General features: G+C 39.8%; 1 protein-coding gene across 4 annotated transcripts in view; it reads right to left on the bottom strand.

Moving 5' to 3' along the window:
• Nucleotides 1-16,900, bottom strand: part of MGRN1 (mahogunin ring finger 1) — a 131,112-nt gene that overhangs the window by 71,481 nt on the left and 42,731 nt on the right. For all 4 annotated transcript variants that reach the window (XM_069089487.1, XM_069089495.1, XM_069089504.1 and 1 more), the window contains exons 3-4: nucleotides 11,352-11,440; nucleotides 9,405-9,551 (exon numbers count right to left, since the gene is read on the bottom strand). In XM_069089487.1, the coding sequence (XP_068945588.1) occupies nucleotides 9,405-9,551; nucleotides 11,352-11,440 (236 nt within the window). The remainder of the gene's footprint in view (nucleotides 1-9,404; nucleotides 9,552-11,351; nucleotides 11,441-16,900) is intronic.

Genomic DNA, 16,900 nt, shown 5'->3' with positions numbered 1-16,900 from the left:
GGTCCTGGGGTGAGGAACTCCAGTGTGTCAGAGCTTGTGGTGGCTGCAGAGAGGTGCCCTCTTCAGACCTCTGACAACTGAGAAAACCCCAACAACTTGGGACACAGCTCTCTCCTTTCTGGAAGCAGAGTTCTATCATGGTAAAGAGCTCAAAAGTCAAGTAATTGGCTGGCAAGATGAGCAAGAAGAGGAAATGCAATCAGACCATAGAATCCTTTTTTGGGGACAAAAACGATCAAAACATGGAATGAGAAGAAGTCAAAATTCCTGCATCAAAAGCTTCCAAGAAAAATACGAACTGGTTACAGGCCATGGAGGAGCTCAAGAAGGATTTTAAAAATCAAGTAAGAGAAGTGGAGGAAAAATCGGGAAGAGAAATGAGAATGATGCAAGAAAATCATGAAAAGCAAATAGCAGCCTGCTAAAGAAGACCCCAAAAAAATACTAAAGAAAATGACACCTTGAAAAATAGACTGGGGGTGGCTAGGTGGCACAGTGAGTAGAGGGCTGACCCCAGAATCAGGAGAACCTGAGTTCGGATCCAGACCCAGACACTTAACACACACACACACACACACACACACACACACACACACACACAAAACTAGCCGTGTGACCTTGAGCAAATTACTTAACCCCAATTGCCCTGCAAAAAAGCAAAAAAAAAAAAACCAGACTAACTCAAAACCAAGAATCACCTATCCAGCAAAATGGAGTATATTGCTTCAGGGGAAAATATGGTCACTCAGTGAAACAGAGGGCCTTCAAGTATTCTTGATGAAAAAACCAGAGCTGAACAGAAAATGAGACTTTCAAATACGAGAAGCACGAGAAGGTAAACAGGAAAAAGAAATCATAAGGAACTTATTAAAGTTGAATTATTTACATTTATACATGGAAAAACAATAATTGTAACTCATGAGACTTTTCTCGGTATGAGGATAGTTGCAGGGAATATATATGTAAATATATGTATATATATATGTATGTATAGGAGGGTATATGTGTGTATGAATACATATGTGAGTGTGTGTGTATATGTACATGTATACATAGACAGGGCACAGCATCAGTTGAATAGGAAGGGATGGTATCTAAAAAATAAAATTAAGAGGTGAGAGAGGAATTTATTGGGAGGAGAAAGGGAGAGACAGAATAGGGTAAATTTTATCTCATATAAAAGAGGTAAGAGAAAACTGTTACAATGGAGAGGAAGATCAGGAAAGTGAAAGGGAATGGGTCAACCTTACTCTCACTGAATTTGGCTTACGGAAGGAATAACATACATATTCAACTGGGTATCTTACCCTATAGGAAAGTAGGGGGGAAGGGGATAAGAGAGGGGATTATAGAAGGGAGGGCAGATTGGGGAGAGAGTAGTTGGAAGCAAACACTTTTGAAAAGGAACAGGGTCAAAGTAGAAAATAGAATAAGGGCGGGATAGGATGAAGGGGACTATAGTTAGTCTTTCACAATATAACTACTATGGAAACATTTTGCGTAGCTACACATGTACAACTTATATTCAACTGCTTGTCTTCCCAGTGGGGGTGGGTGAGGAGGGAAGAAGGGATAGAGTCTGGAAATCAAAGTTTTAAAAAGAAATGTTAAAAAAAATTTTTTTACATGCAACTGGGAAATAAGATATACAGGCCCTGGGGTATAAAAATCTATCTTGCCCTACTAGAAAGTTGGGGCAGGGGATAAGGGCAGAATGGAGGAAGAGGTATTCAGTAAGCCTGCTATCTTGGAGGGAGGGTAGGGGAAAGATGGGGAGAAAATTTTGGAGGGAGGGTAGGGGAAAGATGGGGAGAAAATTTTTAACTCAAAATCTTGTGGAAATGAATGTTGAAAACTAAGAATAAATAAATAAAAGATTAATTTAGATTTGAAAAAAATTTAATTTAAAAAAAAATCACCAAGGAAATCTGCCCTGATATTCTAGAGCCAGAAGGTAAAACAGAACTTGAAAGAATCCACCTCCTGAAAGAAATCCCAAAAGGAAAACTCCCAGGAATATTATAGCCAAATTTCAGAGTTCTGAGGTCAAGGAGAAAATATTGCAAGCAGCCAGAAAAAAATAATTCAAGTATTGTGGAACCACACTCAGGTTAGCACAAGATTTAGCAGTTTCTGCATTAAAGGATCAGAGGGCTTAGAATATGATATTCCAGATGTCAAAGGAACTAGGATTAAAACCAAGAATCTCCTACCCAGTAAAAGTATAATCCATGAGGGGGAAAATGGATATTCAATGAGATAGTGGAATTTCATGCATTCTTTATGGGAGAAAGCGGTAGTCAAAAGCAAAAGACTTTTGAGGAGGGACAGGGTGAAAGGAGAGAGAGAATAAAATAAACAGGGACAAGGGAGATAGGATGGAGAGAAATACAATTAGTGACGGTAACTGTGAAAAAAATTTTGAAGCAAGTTTCTCTGCTAAAGGCCTCCTTTGACTAACAAATAGAGAACTGTCTAATTTATAAAAATAAGAGTCATTCCCCAATTGATAAATGATCAAAAGATACAATCACTTTTCAATAAAGCTATCTATAACCATATGAAAAAACATTCTAACTCACTACCTATTAGAGAAATGCAAATTAAAACAATTTTGAGGTACTACCTCATACCTATTAGGTTGGTTAACAGGATAGAAAAGGTAAATGACAAATGTTGAAAGGGATGTGGGAAAAATGAGACATTAATGTACTATTGTTGGAGTTGTGAAATGATTAAACCATTCTATAGAGCAATTCAGAATTATGGCCAAAGGGCTATAAAATCACACATACCCTTTGATGTAGCAATACTACGACTAGTTTTGTATCCCAAAAGAGATAAGAAAACAAAAAGGAAAAGGACCTATACATAGAAAAATATTTATAGCAGCTCTTTCTTGTGGGTAAAGAATTAGAAATTGAGGGGATGCCCTCAATTAGGTAATGGCTGAACAAGTTTGAATATTGTGGAAACACAATCAGGATAACCCAGGATCTGGCAGCTTCTATACTGAGGGATCAAAGGGCTTGGAATATGATATTCCGGAGGTCAAAGGAGCTGGGATTAAAACCTAGAATCACCTACCCAGCAAAACTGAGTATGATGTTTCAGGGGAAAATATGGTCATTCAGTGTAATAGAAGACTTTCAAGCATTCTTTTTATTTTTTTTAAGCAATTGGGGTTAAGAAACTTGCTCAAGGTTACACAGCCAGTTATTTCTGGGTGTGGTGCTAAGTATCTGAGCCTGGATTTGATCCCCAGGTCATCCCAACTCTGGGAGCAGTGTTCTTACTCGCTGAGCCACCTGGCCACCCCTAAGAAATTGGGGTTAAGTAACTTGCTCAAGGTTACACAGCCAGGTGTTTCTGGGTGGGTGCTAAGTGTCTGAGCCCAGATTTCATCCCCAGGTCATCCCGACACTGGGGCTGGTGCTCTTACTTGCTGTGCTACCTGGCCGCCCCACTTTCAAGCATTCTTGATGAAAAAACCAGAGTTGAATAGCTCAGATACAAGAAGCAAGAGAAGCATGAGAAGGTAAAGGGAAAAGAAATCATAAGGAACTTATCAAAGTTGAACTATTAACATTCCTACACAGAAAAACAATAATGGTAACTGATGAAACTTTTGTCAGTATGAAAATAGTTCAAGGGAAGAGAAATATATATATATATATATATATGTCTATATATGAGGATATATGGGCATATGAATACATATGTGAATGTGTGTATATATGTTTACAGGTATACATAGATAGAGGGCACAGGACCAATTTAACAGGAAGGGATGATACTTAAAATATGAAATTAAGAGGTGAGAGAGGAATTTAATGAGAGGAGATGGGGAGAGACAGAATGGGGTCAACTATTTCATAAAGAAGAGGCAAGGGAAAATGGTTACAATGGAGGGGAAGAATAGGAAGGCAAAAGGGAATGGGTCAACCTTATTCTCATTGAATTTGGCTCAGGGAGGGAATGAAATACACACTAAATAGGGTATCACCCTACAGGAGAATAGGGGGGAAGGGGATGAAAGAGGGGATCATGGAAGGGAGGGCAGACTGGGGGGGAGGGAAGTTGGAAGCATCCACTTTTAAAAAGGGATGGGATCAAAGTAGAGAACAGAACAAGTGGGAGGTGGGATAGGAGGGAGGGAAATATAGTCAATCTTTTACAATATATCTACTATGTTATTGTTTTGCATTAGTTACACATGTACAACCTATACTGAACAGCTTATCTTTCCAGTAAGGATGAGTGACAAGGGAGGAAGGGAATGAATCTGGAATTCAAAGTTTCAAAACCAAATGTTTAAAAAAAAAAAAATATATATATATATATATGCTATTATTAATACTATTTTACATGTAATTGGGAAATAAGATATACAGGCACTGGGGCATAGAGATCCACCATGCCCTACTGGAAAAGTCAAAAGGGGTATGGGAGAAAATATGGGAGAGAGCAGATTGGAGGAGGGGATATCCTGTGGGACTGCTATTTTGGGGCGGTAGGTAGGGAAAAAAACGGGGAGAAAACTTTTAACTCAAAATCTGGTGGAAATGAATGATGTAAATCATAAGTTAATAAAGCATTTGAAAAATGGGGGAAAAAAAGAAATGATGAGCAGGATGCTCTCAGAAAAACTGGGAAAGACTTGCATGGGCTGATGCAAAGTGAAATGTACTGGGTACAAAGTAACAGCAACATTGTAAGATGATCAGCTGTGAACGATTTAGCTATTCTTAGCAATACAACAATCCATGACAACTCTGAAGGATGTAGGATGAAAAATGCTATCCATCCCCAGAAAAAGAACTGATGGTATCTGAACAGACTGAAGCATACCTTTTTTAAACTTTCTTTATGTTTTTCTTTTTGTCTATGTTTTCTTTCACATAACTGCTATGGATAGGTTTTTCATGACTACACATACATCACCTATATAGAACTGCTTGATTTCTCAATATGGGGGGTGGAGAGGGAGAAAGGGAGAAAATTTGGAACTCAGTTTTAAAAACAAATGTAAAGGAGTGGCTAGTTGGTGCAGTGAATAGAGCATTGGCCCAAGAGTCAGGAGGACCTGAATTCAAATCTGACCTCAGACACAACATAAAAACTAGCTGTGTGACCTTGGGTAAGTTACTTAGCCCCAACTTCCCTACCTTCTCCCCTCCAAAAAGCAAATAAAGAAAGAAAGAAATGAAATTAAAAACAAATGTAAAAAAATTGTTTTTGCATGTAACTGGGAAATTAAATACTAAATAAATAAAAATATAAATTAAAAAAAGACATGTTGAAAATAGGGAAGGGTCAATTTGACAAAGGTTAAATTTTCAAGAGCTGTTTTACAATGGCTGGAACACAAGCTCAAAGCCAGTCAAAGCATTCAGGAGAATTAGCAAAGCCTTCAGGGAAAAATGGACAAGGATGGACAGATTCTCACTCTTTCAAATGAAGACCTCATCTTATATTACACCCCATGAAATGAAACCATTTGTTGAGAGCACTGCCTCTTGTCTCCTCCTCTTCATCCTTTATCACCTAGATGCCTTCTGCCACTGTCTCCTCCTCCATCCCTATTTCCATTAAGATGTGTTAATTTAAAAAAAGCATTAGTGATTCCATTTTGCCCTATCCGTCATTTTGTGAAGCCAAGTTTCAGAACTTCTTTGAAGTCACCTGATTTTGGAGAAGTCACAAAAGTACTCCACCTGTCACTTGACTTAAAAGAATGTCACAAAACTACCCCCTCTCTCTCAACCCAGTGTCTCCCCATCTCCTCCACCAATCTCAAAACTATGGTTCTCCCTCTCTGATCCCCTCCACAAATAAGAGGGTGTCTGAATCCCTGTAATCCTATTTTTTTTACTCCTTCCAAATTGTATATAAACTGTGTAGAAACCAATGGTCAATGTCCTTGGCTACTCAAAGCTTTGGAGGTTTGTTTCTGTAACCAATACATTGCTAAATAAATTGTCTGAGTGTAATTACTCACTATCCTTATTCCACTGTAACAGAGGTGACCCTTGTCCTTGCCAAGACAAATCCCTCTACATTTGTCTTTGATTCACCCCTTCCTGCCTTCTCCTGACTAACAACTCTGCTTTTTCTCTTATCTTCAGTCTCTCCCTATCTACTATTTCCTTCCCTATAAACATGCCCTTATCTTCCTCATCCTTAGAAAACCTTCACTTGACCATCTAGGCTAGCTATCATCCTTTCTCCATCTCTTCATTGATAAACTCCTTAAGAAAGTCATTTTTCTTCTTTCTCTTCTAAACTTCCTGCAGTCTAGCTTCTGACCTCATCATTCAACTGAAACTATCTCAACTGCTAAATCTAATGTTCTTTTCTCAATACTGATTTCCCCCACGACTTCTCAGAAATGTTCAACATATTCCCCTGGATAGTCTGCTCTCTCCAAGTCTATATGACACTGTTCTCTCCTGGTGTCTTCCTCTCTGTCCAACCACTCCTCAGTTTCCATTGTTGGTCCTTTTACCCACTTAAACATGTGTGTCCCCCCAAAGTTCTGCCCTGAGAAAAGGGGCTGAGGGAAATTAATATTATACTAATAACCAATTATTAATTTGTGATCCATCCTTTTTCCTCCTATTTTTTCAAGACCCCACTTGAAAAGGCCAGTCTGTCTCTGAAGGGCCTGACCACAGTGATTACTCCTAGCCCCCAAAGCATATGATTATTAGCTAGTTTGGGCTGGGCCCCACCCAAATTGGACTCTGGATTTTATTCACTCTATAAACAGAGGTCAAACTGAGCTTCTATTCAGAGAAATTCTAGTGTCCTTGGTCCCTTCACTAGAGTCTGGAGAGGCTTGGCTCCTACAGGAGAAATAAAACCAGAGAGAATCTGATCAGAGTGCTCAAACTACTAGAGGGGATTTAAAAATCATGACCAGGCCATATTCTCAGCTGGCCTTCCCTTCCAACAATGTGGTCCTTGGAGGGGCTGAGAGCTCTTACCCACTTCCTCAAGTGTCCACTAATTAGGGTTGCTATTCACTTGTCAAGGGAGGGCCCAATAATGTGCTATCAGGAAGACAGGAGGGGCACTTAAAATGATCTAAGACCTTTGTCTTTGGTTACCAAGTGAAACCACTGACCATCAACCTATTGATTACTGACTAACCTAGTTAATAAATCAATTATTAATAGCCAGAAATTGTGTCTTGGGATTTTATTTGTTACAGGACTCTATATTACTTTACCTGGTAATCTATCAGCTCCCATGGGTTTAATTATCATCTCTATGCAGATGATTCTCAGATCTATATATCCAGCCCTAGTCTCTCTCCATTTTTAAATCACAAGTTGCCCTTTGGATATCTTCAACCACATGTCCTATAGAAACCGAAAACTCGACATGTGTAAAACACAGCTCATTATCTTCCCTCAACCCACACCTTCCCCTCTTCTATGCTTCCCTATTATTGTCAAGGCTTTGCATCCTTCAAGCTCAAAACCTCAGTATCTTCTCTGACTCCTCACTTGCACTTACCCCAACATATCCAATCAGTTGCTAAATCTTGTTTCTGCATTTACAACATCTCTCAAATAGGTCTCCTCTCCACTCACACAGCTACCACCTTAGTTCAGGTCCTCATTACCTCACACCTGGACTACTGTAATACCTCTAGCGGACCTCCCCTGCCACTAGTCTCTTCCCCTACTCCAATCCAGACTCCATTAAACTGTCAAAGTGATTTTTTTCCTAAAATACAAGTGTAAGAAAGACCAGCAAAGGTGGCAGAGTAGGAAGAAACAACTACTCCAATAAAGGCCTAGAAAGAGCATCAGTTTGAGTTGTGATCAGGATATCCAAGGAAAAATCACAATGAGTCACTTTTCCAAGTCACGTCAGCAAGAATAGGAAGAAAGACAGAAGCATAAGGACATTAGGGACAGGGTATAACTTGATCAAACAGGAAGCAATGAAACTTTACCCTAGACCACACCCTGTCAGGTCAAATATTCTCTTCAGAAGCGTGCAGAGCAGAACCTGCCCCTAATGTAAAGACCCAAATTAGGAATAAGACTGGAAAAATAAACAATAAGAGATTCCTATCATAAAGACCAGCTATGGTGACAGGAGAGCCCAAAACACATAGCCAAAGGAAAAGAATCACAACAAAACTCTTAGAAGCAAAACCTCAAAGAAAAACAAGATGGACACAAGGTTCAACCAGAATTCCTGGAAGAAATACTTCAAGAATTAAAAATTAATTTATAAATGAAATGAAAGTGCTAAAGGAAAGGAAAGAACTGGAAAAGAAATGAGTACCTTGGAGGAAAGACTTGTAAGGAGAAGTAACAGTTCAATACAAAAGGCTGAAGTTCAGATCCTGACCATGACACGCCCCTGCTGAATGTGATTCATTGGTTCCTCATTACCACCAAGACCAAATATAAACTCCTCTCTCTGGCATTTAAAGTTCTTCATAACTTGGCCTCTCCCACCTTACTATCCTTCTCACACCTTACAACCCTCCATGACCTAGCTATCCTAGACAACTTACAGCTCCCATCACTATTTGATCTCCCATCTCTGCCCCTTTATACTAGCAGTCCCATGTCTGGAATGCTCTGCCCCTTCACCTCTGTCTTTTCGTTTCCCTTGCTTTCTTAAAAAACTCAAATCCTACCTACAGCCGGAGGACTTTCCCACTCCCCTTGGCTACGAATGCGTTTCCCTTTAAGATTATCTTCAGCTACTTTGAAGGTATGTATCTAGTCTGTGTGTATCTAGTCACATGCATGTTGTATTCCCTTTAGAATGTGTGCTCCTTGAAGGCCTGGGGCTATTTTTGTCTCTCTTTGTAGCCTTAGTGTTTAGCACAGTGCCTTGCACATAACAAGCATTTAATAAATGATTGTTCATTGACTGGCTAGATTTAAATTAGAAATTTAAAAGTTTAAATGTCTGAATCAGTCACAGGAAATCTCAAGAAAGGACCAGAAAATATGAATTTTTTCATGTTTCCCATACAGTTCAAGAGAAAGAATCCTACCATTGGCTGTAGTTCTAGATTAAGAGAAAATGGCAAAAATTCTGATCTAATGTGGCAGGCAAAGAAGAGTGATTAATCAAACTATCAGATGGCCTGACAAAGCTAATCTAAGAAACCATACAACTTTCTTTGCCTTGATTCTATATCTATCAAATAAACTTCTGATTTTAATTTCATTACCCTAGTGGGAAAGAAATGCATCTTTGACCATGTCTCTTCTAAGTGTGTCTAGCCCTGAAATTTGGCAGCTCTCATGAGACATTACCCCAGTCTTGTATTCTACTATTCAGGCCTAGAAGAACTAGCAGAACAATGAGGTCAAGAGAGCTTTCAGTCCCTGAACAAACATCCAAGTCCAGCAGAGACTCACACTGCCATCCCATTCATGAACTCCTCCACTGCTTGGCAGTATATTGTGATAGCCACTCGAGCATCAGCATCAAAAGTGAACTCCAAGCTGTACATGACTCTTGGCTTCTCATTCTCTTCTGTTGGGCTATCGGCGTCATCTTTGTACCTAGCCAAATAAGAGAAAAAAGAATAGCAAAGTCGAGTCATTCAACAATCAGACCCCATTCCTCACAAGAAACTCGCCAAATCTAGAGCCAAAGATTATCAGGATGCCAGGAAAGAGAAAGGAAACCGAAGCTTCACCTTATAGTTATCACCCTGCTTCAGAGTCAAACTGCTTATTTCCTCCATATAGATCCATAATCCTATATGGTTATCACTGATAAACTTAAGGAAATGTCCACTTTCCACTCACTTATTTCCATTCCCCCAACTCCTGAAATATGTTCATATGAAAATGAAATACGTCTTCCTAGATGACATCTTGGCCAATAGTCTGTTTCTAAATAGGTCTTTTCTCAGAAGCATGGCTTAAATGTAAGCTCTGGTGTGTCATTCTTGATATTACATTACCTCTTGACAGACATCTATGCCTCTATTAGTAATACAATGGAGTTAGATTATTGTCATCTACACCTAGGAAAACTCAAGTTTGGCACTCATTGCGCATTAGACTGTGAATTTCTTGAGGACAAGGATTGTCTTTTGCCTTTATTTGTGTCCCTAGAGCTCAGTATAATGCCTAGCACATAGCAGAAAAGAGGGTCACTGGTCTAAAGAATGATGAGTAGGTCAATCAGTAAGTGTTCCACAAATTCTTACTGACGACCTACTTATCACTACAGCAGTCAGGGATCACCTCTACTTTGTGCCCATAAAACCTGAGATGGCTATGTTTTTGTGAAGACTATTCTGAGAGTGTAAATTTACTTTCTTTTATTTTTGGAGAGGGGAAGGCAAGGCCGCTGGGCTTAAGTAACTTGCCCAAGGTCACACAGCTAGTAAGTGTGTCAAGTGTCTGAGGTCAAATTTGAACTCAGGTCCTCCTGACTCCAGGGCCAGTGCTCTATTCACTGCACCACCTAGCTGCCCCTTGAAAGTGTAAATTTAGATGAGACCTAAACTAGGTGGAACCTGTACAAGTCCAGAGCTATCAAAGAAATTCTACTCCAGGACTGGACAGGTGACACAGGAGGTTCAGATGACACTTAGGTAAGTAGGTCCTAGGGCTTTCTTGGTGGATTCCAGTTTAGGTTATAAACTGGCTATGGTCACATCTGATGTCTCAGGTAGATACAGGATTCTTATGATTATCTTGGCTCAACCACACATGGCTCCAGAAATATCCTGAGGTGAAAGTTATGGGATAACCTCATAGCCCAGCAGTGCTATTATTTACACCAGAATGAAAGGAAGAATTTTTTTTCCTCTTCAAAAAACAGCCAGATTTTTGAGCTCTGACTATGTTTGACACTTTGAGGCATCACTCTCTTTTTGATGAACTCCTAGTTCCTTTTTTCCCACTAAGTCAAGGCCTTCCATTCCCACCTTCCTTTCTCTCAGGAGACAAAAGTGGGTCCTTCTCAGCATAGATACCACAGATACCTTAGCCTCTAAATACCACAATTCTTCAAAACAGCAAGTTTCAGAGTTTAACATTAAAAAATAAAATGGTGCCCCCTCAAACAACTGGAAATATTAGTAATTGTATCCAGTTCAAAGTCTTCTGTTTGACTCATATGAAAAGACAAAGAAAAATAGAATTATAATGGAATCATCAAAGAAATTATTTATAGTCCCTCTAGACTCTCAGACTCTCTTTTCTTCTGTACCATTTAGAATAGCGAGCATCTTTCCATTTGGTAGAGAAACCAAGACTACACCCTTTGTCCTCATGAGCACTGGGTCCAACTGTCTTTCTCACCACTGTCTTGTATTCCCGGAAAAGAATGTTCAAAAAAATTACCTCACGAGCCGTAAGGAGTCTTTGCGAATATTCACTAAGCTTCTTAGGGTCTTTACAGGTTCATGAGGAGCAGGAGTGACATAGGGAAACTAGAAGACAAAAATCAAAACCAATCTGAAGTCAGTATCTAAGAATACTAAATAGCAGGTAAATGCTATGCCAGAATATCTTCAAATTTAAGTATATAGGTTTCACTGGACCTAGCTAGGGTGACATCTAGATATAATTAGTGGAACCATAGCATTTCTGGGGAGAAACTTCAGCATATAACACATAACACATAACACAACAATTTAGTATTTTGTGCTTTCCATCCGGCCACTGATATAAAATTCTGCCAAGGGTCCAGAAGATGAAGGAATCATCTATTTTATGGATGAAAAAATAAATGGAAGAAGAAAGACTAAGTACTTAAGTAAGGCTTAGAATTTAGATTACCAAATCACATTCCCATACTCAGTTCTTTTTTTTTTTTTGCTTTTTTTGGAGGGCAACTAGGGTTAAGTAACTTGCCCAAGGTCACACGGCTAGTTGTGTGTGTGTGTGTGTGTGTGTGTGTGTGTGTGTGTTTAAGTGTCTGAGGCTGGATCCGAACTCAGATCCTCTTGACTCCAGGGCTGGCACTCTACTCACTGCGCCACCTAGCTGTGCTGCCCCCCCATACCCAGTTCTTAAAGATGGATTCCTTTGGCACTTTAACATTATTAAAAATCACAAAGTTCCTGAAGCCCTGGAAGGATGTGAGCTTTTGTTTTCATTATTTAGTTCTCATTCTCAAAAAGCTATATTTGCCTTTCTGAAGAAATAGTAGACCCCTCCCTTCCCAAATGTTCAAACATCATCAAGTTTACAGAATAATTTAGGCCAAGGATTACAGCAGTATTCTAAATTTCAAAGTAATTTAGATGACAGCAAAAGTTATCTGTTCAACAAGTCTGGTCATGTAAGGTAGAAGACAGATGCAGTAACAGGCAATAATGTGTCCCAGGCACCAAGTCAAACGTTAGTGATCATGGGAGAGAATCAAGAGAAATTTTCCAGCAGAATAAAGTAAATTACTGTTAAAGAGCCTTGGAGACAGAAAAGAAAGCTTTGAAAATGGGAATGGTCCCAGTAAAAGCTCTCTCCTATTTTCAAATTCTCTTCCAATGATAAAGATTAGTCAGTTAACTAGCATTTGTTAAGTGCCTACTATGTGCTAGGCATTGGGGATATAAAAAAAAGGCAAAAACTGGTCCAATACCCATATCCAAACAAGACATGTATGTAAGATAAATTGGAGGTATTCTCAGGGGAAAGACCCTAAGGTTCAGAAGGACTTATCCTTGCAAGTAGTGGGGCTTTAGCTGAGATCTAAATGAAGCCAGAGTAGCTAACAGGTGGAGATGAAGAAAGAGAGTGGTACAGGTATGGAAGACAGCCAGTAACACCACCTGGAGTCACACAATGAAAGTGCTGTGTTCTAGGAACAGAAAGTAGGACAATGTCACCGGACTGCAGAATATGAGGAAGAAAGAAGGTGTAAGAAGACAGGAAAGGTAGGAGGAAGTCAGACTATGAAGGGCTTTAAAAGCCAGAAAGGGGATTTTATATTTTATTTTTATTTTATATTTAAATTTTATTATTTATTTATTTTACAATAAATAAATATATTTATTATTACATTTATATTTATATTATTTTATATTTTATTCTGGAGGTAAGAGGGATACACTGGAGTTCACTGAATTGGGCGGGGTGGGGATTGAAAGAGGGGGATGAAGGGAGAAGAAGAGAGAGAATACTGTATTTTAGGAGAATCAGTTTGACAGCTGAGTGGAAGATGGATTGAAGTGGGAAGAGATGCAAGGAGGGAGGCTACTGCAATGGTCCAGGCAAAGGACAATGAGATAAAGGTCTACACCAGGGTGATTCCAGTGTCAGAGCAGAAAAGTGGATGTATAGCACAGATGTCACAGAGGTGGAAATGAGGAGACTTGAAAACTGACTGGATATGGAGTGTGGAGGGTAAGAATAAAGAACTGAAGATGGCACCCCGGTTGTGAACCTGGGTTGGGGAAGAAAGATTCAATTTTGGATACTGAAGGAAGCCAAAACACCTCATCCAGGAATCAGGCTGGTCCTAGATAAGTGGCCAGTCTGTACTGTCCAGTCCTCTGTAAATCAGAGCCTACCTGATATCCTGAGATCCAGGGCTGTGCCTGTTGTGGGATTCTAGCCAGAAGGTACTGGCTCACCCATACATTTTAGATGCTATTCATATGGCCTGGAAATCATCAAAGGACATGATAATCCTCAAAGCCTAAACTGACATCACCATCTGACATCTTAAAACTGAACAATGCAGTTATTAGAAAACTTATATGACCTATAATTACCTTCTTTGTTTCATTACTCTATAAAAACCTTGCTTATGGTATTAATAAACGGATTGATTGATTGCATTGATTAATCTCACCTCAACCACAATTTTTCACACTTCCATGATCTTGCTGGTCAATTGAGAGCTGGCATAAGAAACCACTTAGAGTTGCCACTACAGGATGTGATGAGTTTAAGAGGTCTGTGGGACATGCAGTTTGAGATGTCTAATAGGCAGTTGGATATGTGAGACTGGAAGTCAGGAGAAAGGTTAGGGCTGGAGAGGTAGATCTGAGAGCATTCAGCATAGCTGAATCACTGAATACATGGGACTGGTGAGATCACCAAGAGAAGTGGGCCCAGGACAGTCTTGGGGGATCCTCATGGTTCGGCAGGAATGGCCTATATGCAGATCCAACAAAGGAGACAGAAAAGGACCAATCAGAGAGGCAGGAGAACCAGGAGAGAATAATACCACAAAAACCGAGACCAGGAGGAAGGAGGAAATCAACAGTGTTAAAGGCTGCAGAGAGGCCAAGAAGGATGAAGATTGAGAAAAGGGCATTGGCTTTGGCAAGAAAGAGATCATTAATAATAGTGGAGAGAGCAGCAGCTTTAATTAGATTAGACTGGGGTTTCTAAAACTTTTTCCACTGATGACCCCCTTTCTGCCTTTCAGCAGTATTTGTTGGTGTTGCCTGACCTAAGGGCATACATAGTGCAAAGTACTTGAGCTTTTTGTTCAGAACCAAGGCTGCAGTGAAGTTGTGCTATGCAATGCCAGCAAGTGCTGCCAGAAACACCTTGGATTCATTACACATTTGATTTTTAATTATTTTTTGGTCTTTGCATGTTCAGAAACTTTTACTGTTGCCAAATTGCCCACATGGGGTTGAGACCTACAGTTTAAGAAGCATTGAATTAGACCAAGATTGCCCCATAGTTTCAAAGGACCAAAGTCAACCTACAGGCAACTAAAGAAAAAGTCAAGGAAAAGAAATTTTGAAATTGCTAACAAAATATTTCACCAAGACCAAAGAAATATCTGATGCTATGAGAATTCAAAAGCACTAATAAAAGTTTGCCCACAAACTCAGATTTGCATTTGGTTTACAGCTAACCTGTATTTCTACCTAACCCTAGCTGGAATGCCTTCCCTCCCTGCCCCCTTCACCAGTCCAAATGCTGTCCTGTCTTCAAAGCCCTCTCTGAGGGTCACATCCTCTACTGAGCTTCGCCAAGGCTCAGTAATCGTTGCTCCCATGGTACTCTGGTAAATAGTCTATACCACAATTATCTTATGTCTGTTTCTATTAATAGGGACTGGGATTAGGATTGGGACTGGATTTGTGATTTCATTGGTATAGGAAGTTCCTAATGAGAAATTTCTTCTACCAATATATGTCAGCACTTAATAATCTTTTTAACAAAATTAATTTTTTCAACAAACAAAAGTCTATTTTCTCTTTCCTACTTCCTTGTAGGAATAAAAAAAAAAAGAAAACCCTTGTAACAAATATGTATAGGCAAGAAAAACTAATTTCCAAGTTGGCCATGCCCAAAAAGTAAGTCTCATTCTGCACTCTGAGTCCGCTTTGTCAAGAATCACTGGACTACCTGAAAGTCATGAATACCTATATATTTGCATGTTGTTTCCTTCATTAGAATGTAACTCCTTGAGGGGAAAGAACTGTTTCACTTTTTGTCTTTATATTCCTAGTACCTGGCACAGTACTTGACACGCAGCAGGCACTTAACAAATGCTGTTGATTAACAGAAAAAGTAGAGAAATAGAAAATGAAGCCTTATTATAGATCATTTCTTCTTATAAAAATCATCTAGTCTTGGAGTTTAGATGCCATTTCAATTGCATTGGAAAAACATTTATTAAGTATCTAGTCTGCTAGCTGTCCTAGGTGTCACACAATGTGTGAAGTCCATCTACACTGCCCCTATCAACTGGTCATCCAGCTTTAGCTCTGCAAAAGAGTATACAGACAGTTTTCATATTACATAAGTGGATGTCTCCACAGGAATCTACATAAAGAGATTTTTACATAATGCAAATTTGCCCATGGACATGAGAAAGGAAAGGGGAGAGGGGGCTGACCACCTGTGAAGGGAATAAGCCAGCACAAGGTTCAAGGACAGAGAAGCAAGAGAAGGAGGAGGAACGTGTGGGGGTTGGGACCGGCCACATCGAGGCCTGGCTGGAAATGAAAGAAGAAAAACGTGGTGTGGCAGACGTGTGGGGGGCCAGACACAATCACATACTACCCGAGTGATGGACACAAGATAAACCTGCAGGGGCCAGACACACAGGTGGGTGGGCAGAAGAACAAAGCCTTCCTATCTCAGTGCCAGAGGTCTCAAACCAAGTCTGTGACCCAATGCCAGAGTGAATAGAGATCTCTCCATGTATCTGTTCTTCTGCTTTCAAATGGAGGGGTTTCTTAAGAGTTTGGGGTTTTTTGGTGGAGGGGTGGCAGGCTGTAGACCTTCAGAGGAAAGAGAGAGAGAGCGAGCACAGCACTGTATAGTAAAGCTAACACTGTAAAGTAAAACATAAAGTGGTTTTTGATATGGGGCTTTCTTTTAGAATTTTTAATGAGGAGTTGAATTTGCATAAGATAAGTTTATGTAGAGCAAGAACTGTCTACAGAGGAAAAATCTCTGAATTTGAATTTTATTAGATCCAATTTTGATTCTTTTTTTTTTTTAAGCAATTGGGGTTAAGTAACTTGCTCAAGGTTACACGGCCAGTTATTTCTGGGTGTGGTGCTGAGTGTCTGAGCCCGGGATTCGATCTCCAGGTCATCCCAACACTGGAGCCGGTGCTCTTACTCGCTGAGCCACCTGGCCGCCCCTAAGCAATTGGGGTTAAGTAACTTCCTCAAGGTTACACGGCCAGGTGTTTCTGGGTGGGTGCTAAGTGTCCAAGCCCGGGATTCGATCTCCAGGTCTTCTCAACACTGGAGCCGGTGCTCTTATTTGCTGTGCTACCTGGCCACCCCCCAATTTTAATTCTTAATTACTCCCTTACCCACAATTTCCTCCTCAATAAAGTGAGGAGGTTGGCCTGGATGCTATTAAAGGTCCCTTTTAGTTCTAAGTAAATCTATATTCCCATGATATGAAAAATGAAGGGGTGAGGTTAGATGAATTCTAAGGTCCATTTTACCTCTATG

This window comes from Petaurus breviceps, unplaced genomic scaffold (genome assembly GCF_028583685.1).
Source record: "Petaurus breviceps papuanus isolate PSGF00001 unplaced genomic scaffold, PetGlider_PUasm1.0 120, whole genome shotgun sequence".
Lineage (NCBI taxonomy): Eukaryota > Metazoa > Chordata > Mammalia > Diprotodontia > Petauridae > Petaurus > Petaurus breviceps.
The sequence above is the reverse complement of the archived record's forward strand: the minus strand, read 5'-3'. Positions and strand labels throughout refer to the sequence as shown.